General features: G+C 41.4%; 1 protein-coding gene across 7 annotated transcripts in view; it reads right to left on the bottom strand.

The window, feature by feature from the left end:
- Positions 1-11,438: 11,438 nt before the first annotated feature.
- The window catches only part of ADAMTS6 (ADAM metallopeptidase with thrombospondin type 1 motif 6), a 362,071-nt gene continuing 358,015 nt past the window's right edge, over positions 11,439-15,494 (bottom strand). For all 7 annotated transcript variants that reach the window (XM_063700711.1, XM_055367654.2, XM_004058773.5 and 4 more), the window contains one exon: positions 11,439-14,643. In XM_063700711.1, coding sequence (XP_063556781.1) covers positions 14,534-14,643 — 110 coding nt within the window. In that variant the 3' untranslated portion in view covers positions 11,439-14,533. The remainder of the gene's footprint in view (positions 14,644-15,494) is intronic.

The following is a 15,494-nucleotide window of genomic DNA, read 5'->3' as shown; positions in this document are numbered from 1 at the left end:
GGTAACTTTTATGGTAATAATAAATGAAAGATTTTTTTTTTAAATGGTACTTGGCAGAGCAAAATGTTAGCAACCCTACATTAGTCTCCAAAGTATTTTTGAAATTTTACTGATCCATGAAATCTGAAATTCTGGGAACCACTGCTCTAACTTGAGAAAAACTCATTCTTGGACTAAGACTCAGATTGGTTTGTAGCCCAGCAGCTCTCCTTTCTGGCCACTTTTTTATAGGAAAGGTTTGTGATTCTCACTCCTGCCCTTCATTCGGTTTCCTGCTTAGAGAGAAGGAAAAAAAGAGGAAAGAGTCGTTCACTGAGCTTTAACTTTTTTGACTGAGGTACCAATAAACCCTTGGGTGCCTTCACACACTCTCTCTCTATACACACAGACACATAGACATGCACACACTTTTCAACTTGCTGATTGTAAAGAAAAATAGAGCTGAGGGCATCTGCATCAACAAAGCAGTTGCACCAAGGCAACACTGTCTTGTGCAGCTAAGGCTCGATCCAGCCATGACCCAAGAGGCCAAAGAAGGAAGATTTGTTTTCTTCATGAGTTACTTATTTTTATAACATTCTTCTGGGCCCAAGAAGCAGAGGATGATGTTGGATGTTTGTCTTCCTGAGTATGATTTGCGCTGGAAAAACAAGGCAGGCACTGGTGTTAGAAAGGTTTTCTTATAAGTCTTGATCCTCTGCAGTCCTGCTGGGCTGGGACTTGCCAGTGGATGAGTGCCTCAATCTCTTAGCCTCAGTTTCCTCTTCTATAAAATCAATAATGATGATGATGATGATAAGATAATGGACAAAAAGCACCTACTGTTCTGCCTGGAATATAGTATATACCACGTGCTCATTAGGTGGTATATACAACTACTATTACTTTCCCTAAGTTTGGTGACAGTAGTTTAAAAAAGAGCAAACTCAATTCTACAACAAAAATATGAATTAACAGTAGTGTAGTTTTAGAGTCCTTAGCTTGTAGGAACGCATTTCAAAGTATTTCATGATGAAATGGTATAATGATGGCCTAAATAATCCAGGGTAAGGCAGTATAGTTGGAAACAAGATTGGTCACGTGTTGATTGCAGATGCTGGGTGAAGAAAGAGTAGTCATTAAACGATTCCCTCTACTTTTGCATATGTTTGATAATTTCCAAAATAAATAAAACAAAAGAAAAATAAACAAACAATAGTTGATAAGTTCTTGCCCAAAGCAAAGAACACCAAATTAAATATTTTCAGTGGTGTAGGAAATACCATTTGTTAGCATCCCATTCCCTCATAAGGATATTGCCTTAACTAAATACATAACCTCTCACTCTTTCCTGCATTAGAACTCCTTGAAGGGACCCCATCTGTCTGTCTCATAGGGCTTTTCTCTTAATCAGTTACTGGCAATTGAATTATTATGAAATTGATGGAAAAGAATGATCTGATTAGAATATTTTGATGTGGAATTTTTTTTTTTTTTTAAATTCGAGTTTCATTTTATTTTCTTTCTTTCTTTATTTGAGCTAGAGTTTCGCTCTTATCACCCAAGGTGGAACAATGGTGCAATCTCGGCTCACTGCAACCTCTGCCTCCCGGGTTCAAGTGATTCTCCTGCCTCAGCCTCCTGAGAAGCTAGGATTACGGGCACCAGCCACCACACGCAGCTAATTTTTCTAAAAGAGACAAGGTTTCACCATGTTGACCAGGCTGGTCTCGAACTCCTAACCTCAGGTGATCCACCTGCCTTGGCCTCTCAAAGTGCTGGGATTACAGGCATGAGCCACTGTGCCCAGCCCAACTTTCATTTTAGATTCAGGGGGCACACGTGCACATGTGTTGTTACATGGGTATATTGCATGATGCTGAGGTTTGGGGTGTGATTGATCCCATCATCCAGGTAGTGAGCATAATACCCAATATATAGTTTTTCCATTCTTACCCTCCCCCCTCCAGTTGTCCTCAGTGTCTATTGTCCCCCTCTCTATGGCCATGTATAACCCAGTGTTTGCCTCCCACTTATAAGACAGGACATATATTTGGTATTCTGTTTTTGTATTTGGTGTTCTGTTTCTGTGCTAACTCACTTAGGATAACGGCTTCTAGCTGCAATTGTGTTGCTACAAAAGACATGATTTCTTTCTTTTTTGTGGCTGGGTAGTACTCCATGGAGTGTATATACCACATTTTCTTTTTTTTTTTTTTCAACTTTTAAGTTCAGAGGTACATGTGCAGGTTTGTTACATAGGTAAACTTGTGTCACGGGGATTTGTTGTACAGATTATTTCATCACCCAGATTAAGCCCAGTACCCATTAGTTATTTTTCATGATCCTCTCCTTCCTCCCTTCCTCCACCCTTCAGTAGGCTCCACTGTGTGTTGTTTTCCTCTATGTGTCCATGTGTTCTCATCATTTAGCTCCCACTTATGAGTGAGAACATGTGGTATTTGGTTTTTGGTTCCTGCATTAGTTTGCTAAGGGTGATGGCCTCTAGCTCCATCCATGTTCCCACAAAGGACATGATCTTGTTTTTTTATGGCTGCATAGTACTCCATGGTGTATATGTGCCACATTTTCTTTTTCTTTTTTTTTTTTTTGAGACGGAGTTTTGCTCTTGTTACCCAGGCTGGAGAGAAATAGCACGATCTCGGCTAACCGCAACCTCCGCCTCCTGGGTTCAAGGATTATCCTGCCTCAGCCTCCCGAGTAGCTGGGATTACAGGCATGCGCCACCACACCCAGCTAACTTTGTATTTTTAGTAGAGATGAGGTTTCTCCATGTTGATCAGGCTGGTCTTGAACTCCTGACCTCAGGTGATCCACCCACCTCCGCCTCCCAAAGTGCTGGGATTACAGGTGTGAGCCACCACACCCGGCCTATATGTACCACATTTCCTTTATCCAGTCTATCACTGTTGGGCATTTAGTTTGATTCCATGTCTTCGCTATTGTGAATAGTCCTGCAGTGAACATATGCATGCATGTGTCTTTGTGGGAGAATGATTGATATTCCTTTGGGTGTATACCCAGTAACGGGAGTGCTGGATCAAATGGTATTTCTGTTTTTACGTCCTTGAGGAATCGCCACACTGCTTTCCACAATGATTGAACTAAGTTACACTGTCACCAACAGTGTATAAGCATTCCTTTTTCTTCATAAACTTGCCAGCATCTGTTATGTTTTGATTTTTTAATAATAGCTGTTCTAACTGGTGTGAGATGGTCTCTCATTGTGGTTTGGATTTGCATTTCTCTAATAATCAGTAATATTGAGCTTTTTTTCATATGCTTGTTGGCTGCATGTATGTCTTCTTTTGAAAAGTGTCTGATCATGTCTTTTGCCTACTTTTTAATTGGGTTATTTGTTTTTTCTTGTAAATTTGTTTAAGTTCCTTATAGATGCTGGATATTAGACCTTTGTCAGATGCAAATTTTGCAAATATTTTCTCCCATTCTGTAGATTATTTATTCTGTTGATAGTTTCTTTTGCTGTGCAGAAGCTCTTTAATTAGATCTCATTTGTCAATTTTTGCTTTAGTTGCAATTGCTTCTGGCATCTGCCCATTGCTACGTTCAGAATGGTATTGCCTAGATTGTCTTCTAGGGTTTTTATAGTTGTGGGTTTTACATTTAAGTCTTTAATCCATCTTGAGTTCATTTTTGTGTATGGTGTAAGGAAGGGGCCCAGTTTCGATCTTCTGCATATGGCTAGCCAGTTCTCCCAGCACCATTTATTGAATAGGGAATCCTTTCCCCATTGTTTGTTTTTGTCAGCTTTGTTGAAGATCAGATGGGTGTAGGTGTGCGGCCTTATTTCTGGGCTCTTTATTCTGTTCCATTGGTCTATGTGTCTGTTTTTGTACCAGTACCATGCTGTTTGGTTACTGTAGCCTTGTAGTATTGTTTGAAGTTGGGTAGTGTGATGCCTCCAGTTTTGTTCTTTTTGCTTAGGATTGCCTTGGCTATTGGGCTCTTTTTTGAATTTTAAAATAGTTTTTTTTTAACTATTTTAAACATACGCATTTTAAAATAGTTTTTTTCTAGTTCTGTGAAGAATATCATGGGTAGTTTGATAGGAATAGCATTGAATCTATACATTGCTTTGGGCAGCATGGCCATTTAAATTATATTCTTTGTATACATGAGCATGAAGTGTTTTTCCATTTGTTTGTGTCATCTCTGATTTCTTTGAGCAGTATTTTGTAGTCCTCATTCTGGAGATTTTTCACCTCCCCAGTTATTATGTATTAATACCACATTTTCTTTATCCAGTCCACTATTGATGGGCACCTGGGCTGATTCCAAGTCTTTGCTATTGTGAATAGTACTGCAATGAACATATGAGTGCATATGTCTTTTGGCAGAATGATTTATATTCCTTTGGGTACATACCCAGTAATGGGATTGCTGGGTTGAATGGTAGTTCTATTTTTAGTTCCTTGACAAATCTCCAAATTGCTTTCCACAGTGGCTGAACTAATTTACCTTCCCACCAGCAGTGTGTAATGTTCCCTTTTCTCTGCAGCCTCACAAACACCTGCTATTTTTATTTATTTTTTTAACAATAGCCATTCTGACTGCTATGAGATGGTATCTCATTGTGGTTCTGATTTGCATTTCTTTAATAATCAGTGATGTTGATCTTGTTTTCATATGCTCGTTGGCCATTTATTTGTCTGCCTTATTTTGAAAAGTATCTGTTCATGTTCTTTGCCCACTTTCTAATGGGGCTATTTGTTTTATGCTTGCTGAATTATTTAAGTTCCTTCTGGATTCTGGATATTGGACCTTTGTCAGATGCATAGTTTGCAAATATTTCCTCTGAGGGGGAGAAATTTAAGCATTACTTTTAAGGTTAAGTTTCATCTTGATTTAGGGACAATCAACTCCAACAGTGTCCATAACCATAGCTGTCATTGCTAAATTTGGCAAATAGGAATTCCTGGCCACCCATGGAGCCTTTAAAAGCTGTTTAGAGGGGCTGTGCATTAAAAAGGTTCTTTCCGGGAGAAGAAGACATAAAGATTGTGGACTTTAAGGCAAGTTTCCGCAGAAATGTTAGGGAAAAATGTTTGTGTCTTGAGATATACATATATATATATATAAAATTTTTTTTTTAAAAACTCATGATGGGAACTCAAACTTCAAAGTTAAATAAAGGAGTAATTATCCTCTCCAAAAGAGTCACTCTTGGAATTCCTTAAAATAATAGTATTCTCCCCATAGGTTTAAGTATTTGTTTACATATCATTAACAACTTCCTTGAAAACTCTGGAAGGAAAGCAGGCTGAGGGAGAAGACACTCAATGCTGGAATGTCAGTTAGTGCACACAGTCAATTAAGGATCAGTCAAAAGACAGGCTCATTTTGGAATTCTCATGTAAGTAAATGGGAAATGATTCAAGCTACAGAACTTGAGCAAACATACAGTAGTGTGAAAAGGGCACATCTGTATGGTCCCATCTCCCCGACTCTGTAGTCAGGAAGCAGACTCGGGGGCTTGCATGCTTCACAGTGGCCTCATTAAAGTTGCTGACAGACTTCCCTTAATTAGTCCCTTGGGAAGGAGACTCTGCACTCCAGGGACTCTAAGAAAGAGAATCCTGTAAGGACAGCTGTTTGCCCATTTCCAGTTTCTGAAGTGGTTTGTTTTCCTGGCTTTAAGGGTTACTCAGTCCTCAAAGAATGTCAGAGATCTTTCTTTACCCTGACAGACAGATATGCCATTTAGGTGGTTCAGGTTCCAGCTAACTTTAGAATTGGAAATAACCATACATTTAATGAAATGTTGTATTATATGAATTTTAAGTAGAATAATGAAGACATCCTAATAATTTTTAGACAGAAACACCAGGATTTTTTTTTTTTATCCAAACGAACAAAATCCTTTAAAGGTCACTTATTCAAAGCATATTTGGAATACCTTTCATGGTATTACCTTGGGTCAGTTTGTAAGACACATTTGGGGCCATAATGATTATATGCAAATTACTTACCAGATTTTATTTTGAAAGAGTTTGGGCTTTTGTGAAAAATCAAATTTATCCTACCCTGGGAGACAGTCTAAAAAGCAATTTTAAAACTTTCTTGAATGATGATTTTACTCTTAGAATGAGTACGGAGTGATCTCCAGTTGCTACATGGAAGGAACAACATTCATTTGGAAAGTGAAGTTCTAATGTGTTGATTTTAGAGGCCAGTACAGGATAGTTTGTACAATTATTTCTGTAATTGTATTTATATGTGAGATAAAATGAAACAGTTGGTCCCCCTACTACTTCCCTCTAGCAGGAGCTTTCCACATTGGTGGGGACCTGGACCCTAAGCGCATCAGGTGGGGTCCTGGCCCTACCTACACTGAGATACTCCTCAAGCTAGATGTGCCCGCAGCTTATTATCTTATTTCATAGTTTCAACATAGAGTCTCTTTTAAATCTCAAAATAAAATATTTAATTTCTCAGTTTTGCTTTTTTCCTATTCTAAACTTCATGAATAGAATTATTTCTTATTGCAATTAGCCTGGCTGTGATAACATGGATGTTGCTACCCTCTTTCATTCAGCTCATATTATAGTTTAGCCACTTCTGTGGGTGCTTTTTCAGTATATCCAATCATGCTCCTGTGGTCGTTATTATCTGGGCACCTAGCATGGTCTCCCAGATAGCATTTTGCTGAAGTTGGGATGTAATCCTTTTTTACCTTCATATTTATTATAGATACATAGCAACAGGAGAAGATTTTTATTCTAACAATAATACAAACAAGAAACAGGAACTAAAGTTCTATTCATTTACATAACATTAATTTGAATGAGTAAAAATAAAATACCAAAATTGATGATATTGAAAGAAGTATTCTCTTGTTTATTGCCTCTGGGCCACGAAACAGGTTTATGAGTGCATTTAATACACAGTGTATCTACCCTTTGGCTTTCCTTCTCCCTAGTCCCTGAGTGACCTGGCTCAGGGAGAAGTTGGGGCACAGAGGCAGAGGCACAGGAGGGTCCATCTTGCCAGGATGAATCAGGCCAACACAGCTGCTGGCCTGGGCACAAGTGTGGGTGGCCACCTGTGTCTCCCCAAACAGCTGTTTGGTAGAGGGCCAGCCAAAGCCCCATTGGTGGGGTGGAGGCAGGCAGCCAGTTGGGCGGCCAATACATTCTGGCATGGGCTGAAAGAACACCTGGTTCCACTCTGTGGACCCACCACAGAAGGTCAAAGAATGTGCTTGCTGGCGGCAACCTGATGGCCCAACTTTTCAAGCCCTGATTGTCTTGCTGTGATTGAAACAGAAAGAAACCCACCTTTCTTCCTTATAATGTATCCTAGAGCCAACATGGAAATCATTCTGTTCCAGTTATGTTGCAATAGGTCAGCTAGGCCATCTGTCTGGCACGTCTGGAAATGGTGCATTAGACTATCAGGCAGGGATAGGCTGCATGATTTACGACAAGGTATTTCAGGGGAGATGAGAGCTCCCTACGCTGTGTTTGGTTGCTAACTGCCATTGAGACATCTTCCATCCTAGAATGTTTCTGACCTTCCTTTTCCTCCCCTTGCCATTAACTCTTAGAAACCACTTTAGGTCCCCACTTGTAATTCTGTTATCACACACTGAGATTCCCATAGTCAATACCACCAGCTACCAAGACGGGAACCCAAAGCTCCCTGTTCCCTGACCCCTGAGGCCCCTCCTAAGGCCTCAGGACCATTGTTCCTCAGGAAAGAGGATGTTATTTCCTGTGGTTTGGTGAGTGGGTATCTCTCTAGCCAACGAGCACCCTTCCCAACTTCCTTGCCCCAGATGCAGATCCAGCAGCTGCCCCTCTGTGTGCTGAAGAGGTGATACTTCTCGCATTGGTCCTGTGACCCCCTGGCAACTTAACCTCTCTGTGCCTCAGTTTTGGCACTTGTTAATGGGGACTGATAGTACTGTCCTCCTAGTTTTGTTGTAAAACACTCAATGAGACAGCATATGTTAAGTGTTTAGCACAGGACCTGGGTGCAGCAGATGCTCAGCAAATATTAGCTGTATGAATGAATGACCAAGATTGATGCCACTCTCCAGACACAGAGGCTCACACCTGGCCTGGAGTGGCCCTGGACTAGGACTTCCTGCTGCCACCTTTGCTTGGAATTTCAGGGGCCTCATCTCAAAATTACTGCTCTGCCAGCAGGAATTTCAAAGTGAGCATAGTTCTGTGGGCCCATAAGGGGACTTGCTATCCACAACTCCTCTTGCTGGGGGGCACAGACTACACTCCTCCCAGAATCCTATCAGCCTTGAGCTTGTAGAAGCCACCTAGTGTTGAACCATCGACCTGAGGAAGGCACTCTGACTTCTGAGAGGCCTAAAGTTGGTGGGATAACTTGTCCCCTCTTACATGAGAACTTTCTGCAAGGTAGGGTATCCAACCCAAGAAGAAACCTCTTGATTTTCACAAGCCTTAAGGGCTGGGCAATGAAATCTGATTAGTTAGCCATGCTGTCATGTGCCCTGAGGTGAATGGGAATATTCAGGCTCCCCAATCCCTGGAGTCAGGGACATCATGTATTATTGGACCCTTGTGCAAACCACACAGTGTCTTTCTGGTGAAGACAGGACATAGCTGTGGAAATTCACTTCATTACCTATGCAGCTGAAGGCTTTCAGTGGGCTAAGGGGAGCCATTGATCAAAAGACAACACGGGCATAACCTTGGTTTCCCCACAAAGTGGAGCCAGCTTTCAAACCACAGTTCCATTTCAGGCCTCAGATATCATCTGTGGATGAAATGAGGGACAATGAATGCTAGAAATAGCCCTCTGAGAAAAAGATGGGAGAAAAGACCATTTTCTTTTTAAGTTGAAGCTTGAGGTTTTGAACTCAGGCACAAAACCATTGTGAATAGCTGTTCTTTTTAAAAACGTATGTTAGTTTATTCCACACATTCTGATGATATGAATGAGACAGAATTCCAAACAAAGCTTATCTGTCACTTTTTTTTTTGTTTTGAGACGGAGTCTTGCTCTGTCGCCCAGGCTGGAGTGCAGTGGCGTGATCTCGGCTCACTGCAAGCTCTACCTCCCAGGTTCACGGCATTCTCCTGCCTCAGTCTCCCTAGTAGCTGGGACTACAAGCGCTCACCACCATACCCGGTAATTTTTTTTTTGTATTTTTAGTAGAGACAGGGTTTCACCATATTAGCCTGGATGGTCTCAATCTCCTGACCTCGTGATCCGCCCGCCTCGGCCTCCCAAAGTGCTGGGATTACAGGCGTGAGCCACCGCGCCTGGCCACGTATCTGCCACTTTTAAATGCAGCAACTTTCCTGTGACCACTTAATTAGAATTTTTCAGTTCTCTTGGGCTGTGACTTCTTTTTCTACCTGAACAAGGTTTCTTTTTCCTTCTTTAAAAAGTAATAAGTCTTATACTAGCCATGCAAATTCACGTTTTTGCTCCCAACACCCAACTTTTTCCTGAATTTGCTTGGAAAAACATCTGGCGTTTTGGAGGATAAAGGCTTAAGGATGATCCCCATGCTCCCTGAGGAAAGGCCGAGTCTCCATGGAAGGCAGACTGTCCTTGGAGTCAGTACCCTAAGCAGGATAGTGTCCTTTTGATACATCAAAGGGAAAAAAGGCATTTAATTGGAAACTTGAAAACAACTGTAGCTGAAAAGATACTAGACTCGATACTTAAGAATCTAAGCTAAAGTAAATCTTGTTTCTTGGTATTTCTCCCTCCCCAAACCCAGCAGAACTATCCTTTGCAGCTGCAGTGGGAGGTTAAAATGGTTGGTATCCATGGCCTTCTCATGAACTGAGTATTCATAATTCAGCAGCTTTTGGCTGCTAGGGTAACCTTGGAGAAATACTCTTCTAAGACTATCTAATTGTCTCACGTGATGCAACCTGATTTCTTCTAATGAAGAAACAACTGGGTATGGTGTGTATGAGACATCAGAGTGGGTAGAATAAAGCACCATCGAGCCTGGACATTTCACATCTTTTTTTTTTTTTTTTTTTTTTTTTTGGTAGAGATGATGTCTCACAATGTTGCCCAGGCTGGTCTCCAACTCCTGGCCTCAGGTGATCCACCTGCCTTGGCCTCCTACAGTGCTGAGATTACAGGCATAAGCTACTGCACCCAGCCAATTCCACTCTTCTTATGTAACTGATGAAGTTGTCATTATGAAAGTACTCCAATAGCTGGCTGGGAGTGGTGGCTCATGCCTGTAATCCCAGCACATTGGGAGGCCGAGGTGGGCAGATCATGAGGTCAAGAGATCGAGACCATCCTGGCCAACATGGTGAAACCCCATCTCTACTAAAAATACAAAAACTAGCTGGGCGTGGTGGCGTGTGCCTGTAGTCCCAGCTACTCAGGAGGCTGAGGCAGGAGAATCGCTTGAACCCGGGAGGCAGAGGTTGCAGTGAGCCAAGATTGCGCCATTGTACTCCAGCCTGGCGACAGAGTGAGACTCCATCTAAAAAAAAAAAAAGAAAAGAAAAGAAAGTAAAACAAAAAGAAAATAAAGTACTCGAATAGCTAAGCATGCAAGAGGGTCACCTTCATATTCAAATTTTTTTCTGAGTTCCTTTGCATATCATTGTATTCCTCAACTCAGCAAAGACTGAGCCATTAGTTCATCTTCAGCCCAAAAGGAAATGCTAAAGGTAGAAAGTGAGCTCATCACGTTTCTTTGCCCTGACTAGAAAAATCCCTCAAGTATGAATTCATTTGGTTTAGTGACCTTGGCACAGTGAACTATCTTGCATCCTCTAATATACTAAATAATTTACATGGAAGGCAAGAAAAGGAGAGCAGGGCCGGGCGCGGTGGCTCACACCTGTAATCCCAGCACTTTCGGAGGCCGAGGCGGGCAGATCAGGAGGTCAGGAGATCGAGACCATCCTGGCTAACACGGTGAAACCCCATCTCTACTAAAAACACAAAAAATTAGCCGGACGTGATTGCAGGCGCCTGTAGTCCCAGCTACTTGGGAGGCTGAGGCAGGAGAATGGCGTGAACCCGGGAGGTGGAGCTTGCAGTGAGCCGAGATCGCGCCCCTGCATTCCAGCCTGGGCGACAGAGTAAGACTCTGTCTCAAAAAAAAAAAAAAAAAAAAGGAAAGGAAAGCGAAAGAGTTGTGCACTAGCAGTTGAGGGGGTGTGGCAGTGGCCAGTCTGGACTTCCTTTGGGGCCTTAGAAGAGTGGCTGATGATGGCTGGGGATGTAGCCCCACCAGTAATACCTGACACTCTTGCATTTAGATAGGACTAAAACACACAGAAATAGATGCAATCTCTGAGGAGGGTAATAAGGATACAGCAAATCATCCCAACCGAGATACTACTTGGATAATTTGGATAATGTAGGTGTGGTCGCCCAAGGGAATTCATTCCTGGTACTACCATTTTAACACAGGCTTTTCAGGGAATAGACAACTTCAATCTGTATCATTATTATAAGCTGAATTTTTATTTTACTAAATTATCTATGTCAAAAAAATTCTGTGCCTGGCGTGGAATTTCACTCCATCAAGTGTTACAATGATTTTTTCATTTTCATTACAAGCAGGAGAATGAATGTAGGACAAGTGTTAGGAAACATGGCAATAAATTAGAATATAATTTACAAAAGCAAAAAAATTAACAGTGTACCACATTATTACTGAGTATAAAATAATAAGCAACAACTAATCACAATAATACAAAGGTAATTTCGTTCTGTGTTACTGAGGATACCTATGTGACATTCATTCAAACAAAAAAGTTCCTAATGAAATGGACTATTTGGAAATCATATGTATCTCACGGGGTTTAATCATTAGGGTACATTTACCATTCCTTTTTTAGTAGGACTTTATCCCAGTGGCAGATACTGCTCCCAGGTGTAGGGTACCAGTTTCCCTGGGGTTCCCTAAGTAGTCTGTGTAGCTCACTACTTTTGGAAGGTCTGCCATGGTGGCCCAGCCTCCACTGACAATGCTATTGTTATTATTTAGGAATAGGGCATCATGTAGCCATGGGGGTGGCTACAGAGTAGCAGCAGTATTGTGATGTGCTATGAAATAGAATTGTTTTAACCTACTCAGGTTTCAATTCAAGGCTTACTTGAAACTGTTTCATCCTGTTACATTCTGTGCGTGGCTCCCTCTAGAAAGGCACTCTGATGCTGCCCCGGGGGATGCCTGCATTTTGTTCTCAGTGCTGGGGCACATCCCGGAAGTGACACTGACTGCCCTCCTCTTCCAGCATCAGCCAAGGTGCTGTGCAGTGCCTGGGGGATGGCCCTCACAATGGTAGTTTCCAGGTGAGGTAAAAAATAGCTTTTAGTCGGTAATAAGGAATCTTTTTGAAATAAGAACATGAGCTGATATTTGTGTTGGAGAAAATCAGATCTGGATTGCAAACCTATGCCTAAAATGCCACAGAAACCACCCATCTTTTATTTATTTCACCAGGGCACATTAGCACCAAGTTAACTGTTCTTTGAAAAGGCGCAAGGGAATTCAGTGCTCGGGCCATACTACCCATGGGCTGTTTGCCCTTCACTGAATGGCTAAGACGGCACTTGGGCTGGTCTTCTAAGGGCATCTTAGATCCGGGCCCTGGTGATTCCTCTTGTATCATCAACAGCTCTCTCTGGAAGGCTCAGGGTTGAGAACTGTGGCATTGAGACAGAAAGCAGGTAACAAGATACAGATGGTCATGACTGAGAGTGCAGAAAACATTCCATGCTGATTGTCCACAGCAAACCTGGGAGTTTAGATTGGCTTTTGGTGTCTGAGGGTCTGTCTTCCTTTTGGAAAAAGCCTAGTCATCTGCATTAGATCATGATATATGTGATGCACTGACATGTAATTTAAGAGCACCATGATGGAATCAAGTCAAACATGCTGTTTAACTGAAAGTATTAACCTTACAAAATAGTCATTTAGCTTTGAGTTTTAGGTGTTGGTGCATGCATGGTGTACACCTGTGTACAATGGGGAGGCATTTTGGACACAAAGCACATTCATCAAGAACCTGCTGCAAGCTACACGTGTTCAAGTAAAAAATATTAATATAAACAAGTACCCTTTTTCATTCTAAGTCTTGCTGTCGAGTCTTTTGATGAGCAGGATGTGAAACTTGAAGATAGGGAAAATACGAGCTAGTCATTTTAATTTAGGTGGATGTGATTCCAGAATTTGACTTGCCCAAGAAACTGGGTTTCACATTTAATTGCCATTCAGAGTATCCATAAAAAATAAAAAATACTTGGTTGAGTGACTATTAAAATTATGCTTTATGATGTCTAGTCTTCATGAAATTTTCTTCTTTGGTTATTATCCCTTGCCTACTTTAAAACTCACAGAAATAGCACATTATGTGCAAGCACACTCATCTATCCACACACTTAAAAGCGCCCGCAAACACACACACACATTTGCTCTCATATAAATAAATGCCCTTCTACCATATCAAAGAAGGGACATCTGGAACTCATCGTAATTGTCAACAAACTGCAAAAGGGTCTGCCTGGTTACCGAGCCAGTCTATCTTTTGCATGGTATCATCTCAGTAAGCTCAACACACGTGCAGCAATCCAAAGGGCAGAAGCCGTGCTGTGGCTGGAGAGGATGTAAACACAAGTGAGTTGGGGGGACTCAAATAAGAACTAAGGCATCCTGTGTGGTGGCAGCAAAGGGCCTGGTCCTTTGGTCTGTACCATACCCCAGGTCTGGTTTCTGCATGAAATTGAAATGTTTTTCTCTTAAAGTTTTAATGGAAATCTCAGCTTTACTTGCACAATGGCAAGTTGGCCACAGTCTTTCAGCACTGAGTTTATAGACTTGCACAGCTGCAGTAACTGATGCACTGCTTTAAACTATGCCCCTCATTATTGTTCAGTTTAATATAGTTTTATATATGGCTCACAGCAGTGTTCAGAACCGGGGGATTATTCCTAAGGAAATTAAGTGGAATGAAGAAAAATAATACAAACTTTCATTACTTTTGATTTATAATTGCTCCTTAAATTATAGTTCAAAGCCCGTTTTATAATTTAAATTGTGGTGCTGTTGTAGTGAGATAAAGTACAGTAAATATTTTTAAGCTATGACTTAAGAATTCTGAACTTTCTTCACTTCCATAGTTGACCAAGTCATAACAGCTACATTTTAAACAGTTTTAAATACAAATGGATTCAGTGTCATTGCTAAGTCCATAATAAAAATTATCTTAATGGTCCAAGGAGGTAAACAGGCTATTGGATTTACTCGAAAGAACACAAACGCTCCACAGTAAGCAAGTCTCCCTGTGTTGTTTGGATCTCTCCAATCTGGCATTCCCTCCTAATACCGTGTCCAGCACTTTGGATCAATAAATCCCACTTCACAGAAGTTAAAATAATATTGAAATTTTGTCAGCTAGGGCTGACCAGTGGTTACGTTTTCCACAGGGTAATGCATTTGCAAGGACATCAATCCTCTTCCTCTGGGTGGCTCTCTTTGATGGATGCATTTCCATGATGAAATGACAAGGCACTCTCTCTGGCTTTCTGTGGGTCAGTGTCCTTGGCAGGTCTTACAACACATCTGTCTGAAGTATGCTCGACTGCAGAACTTGAACTTCAGCACCAGTGGGCAATAAGCCACTTTATTCACATCTTTGCACTCTAACGAATGGGGGCAGAAAATGGAAAACAATTAGAGGCACATAAACAAGTACATAAACAAGCCGATGGGCCTGCATGTTCAGCAAGGACCCCCTTTGGGCCAATCCACCTTGGCTTCGACCTCCATGTGGTTTTTGTTTTTGTTTTTAAGCATACCCTGCCTGGTACAGTCTACTAGAAATATTCTTTTGATATATTTTAACACAATTTAAAAAAATGTTTGCAAGGCTTTCCTTCCAGATTTTTATAAGTATGGTGTATGCCCACTGTGTCTTGAAAGAATTACCATTTGCTAGGATAAGTGATCACTTTAGACAGCTTGGAAACATGAGTCATTTTTCTTACAGCGCTTTTATTGCTTCTTTCTCAAGGGTTATTTTATTCAACAGTGCAAGGTTATCCAAAATCAAACATGAGTTGCATTGTTTGATACCAAAGTACACATGTCTCCAGAGAATCTCTGCATCTGTGAGGCGTGGGGATGGGCCTGGGTGAATGAAAAGGATTGCTGAGAGTGGCCTAGATTCAGCAACTACACTAGACAAAGAAGAAAGCTTTGAGGGGTTGGCCTCAAATGGCAGCAGTCTGTGGGTTATGGAAACATGTAGAAATGTCTTTTTTTAATTTGGAAGTGAGACATGGTCTTCTTTTTTCCTATGTGTATTTTCTCCTCAGTGCTAGAACTGCCACAGTTGCAGTCTGCAGTTCTTGCAGCCAGAAGGTGAATAAATGATTCTTTCTCCATCTCCCCTTGAGGCTGGTTGCAGAAGGTGGGATGAGGGTCCAGTGTAGAGAAAGGGACATGGGCCTTTGATTCTCAGAACTCCCCCTGGCTCCATACAACCCCACTG

Source organism: Gorilla gorilla, chromosome 19 (assembly GCF_029281585.2).
Source record: "Gorilla gorilla gorilla isolate KB3781 chromosome 19, NHGRI_mGorGor1-v2.1_pri, whole genome shotgun sequence".
In the NCBI taxonomy this organism is placed as follows: Eukaryota; Metazoa; Chordata; class Mammalia; order Primates; family Hominidae; genus Gorilla; species Gorilla gorilla.
This window is presented reverse-complemented; position numbering and strand designations above follow the sequence as displayed.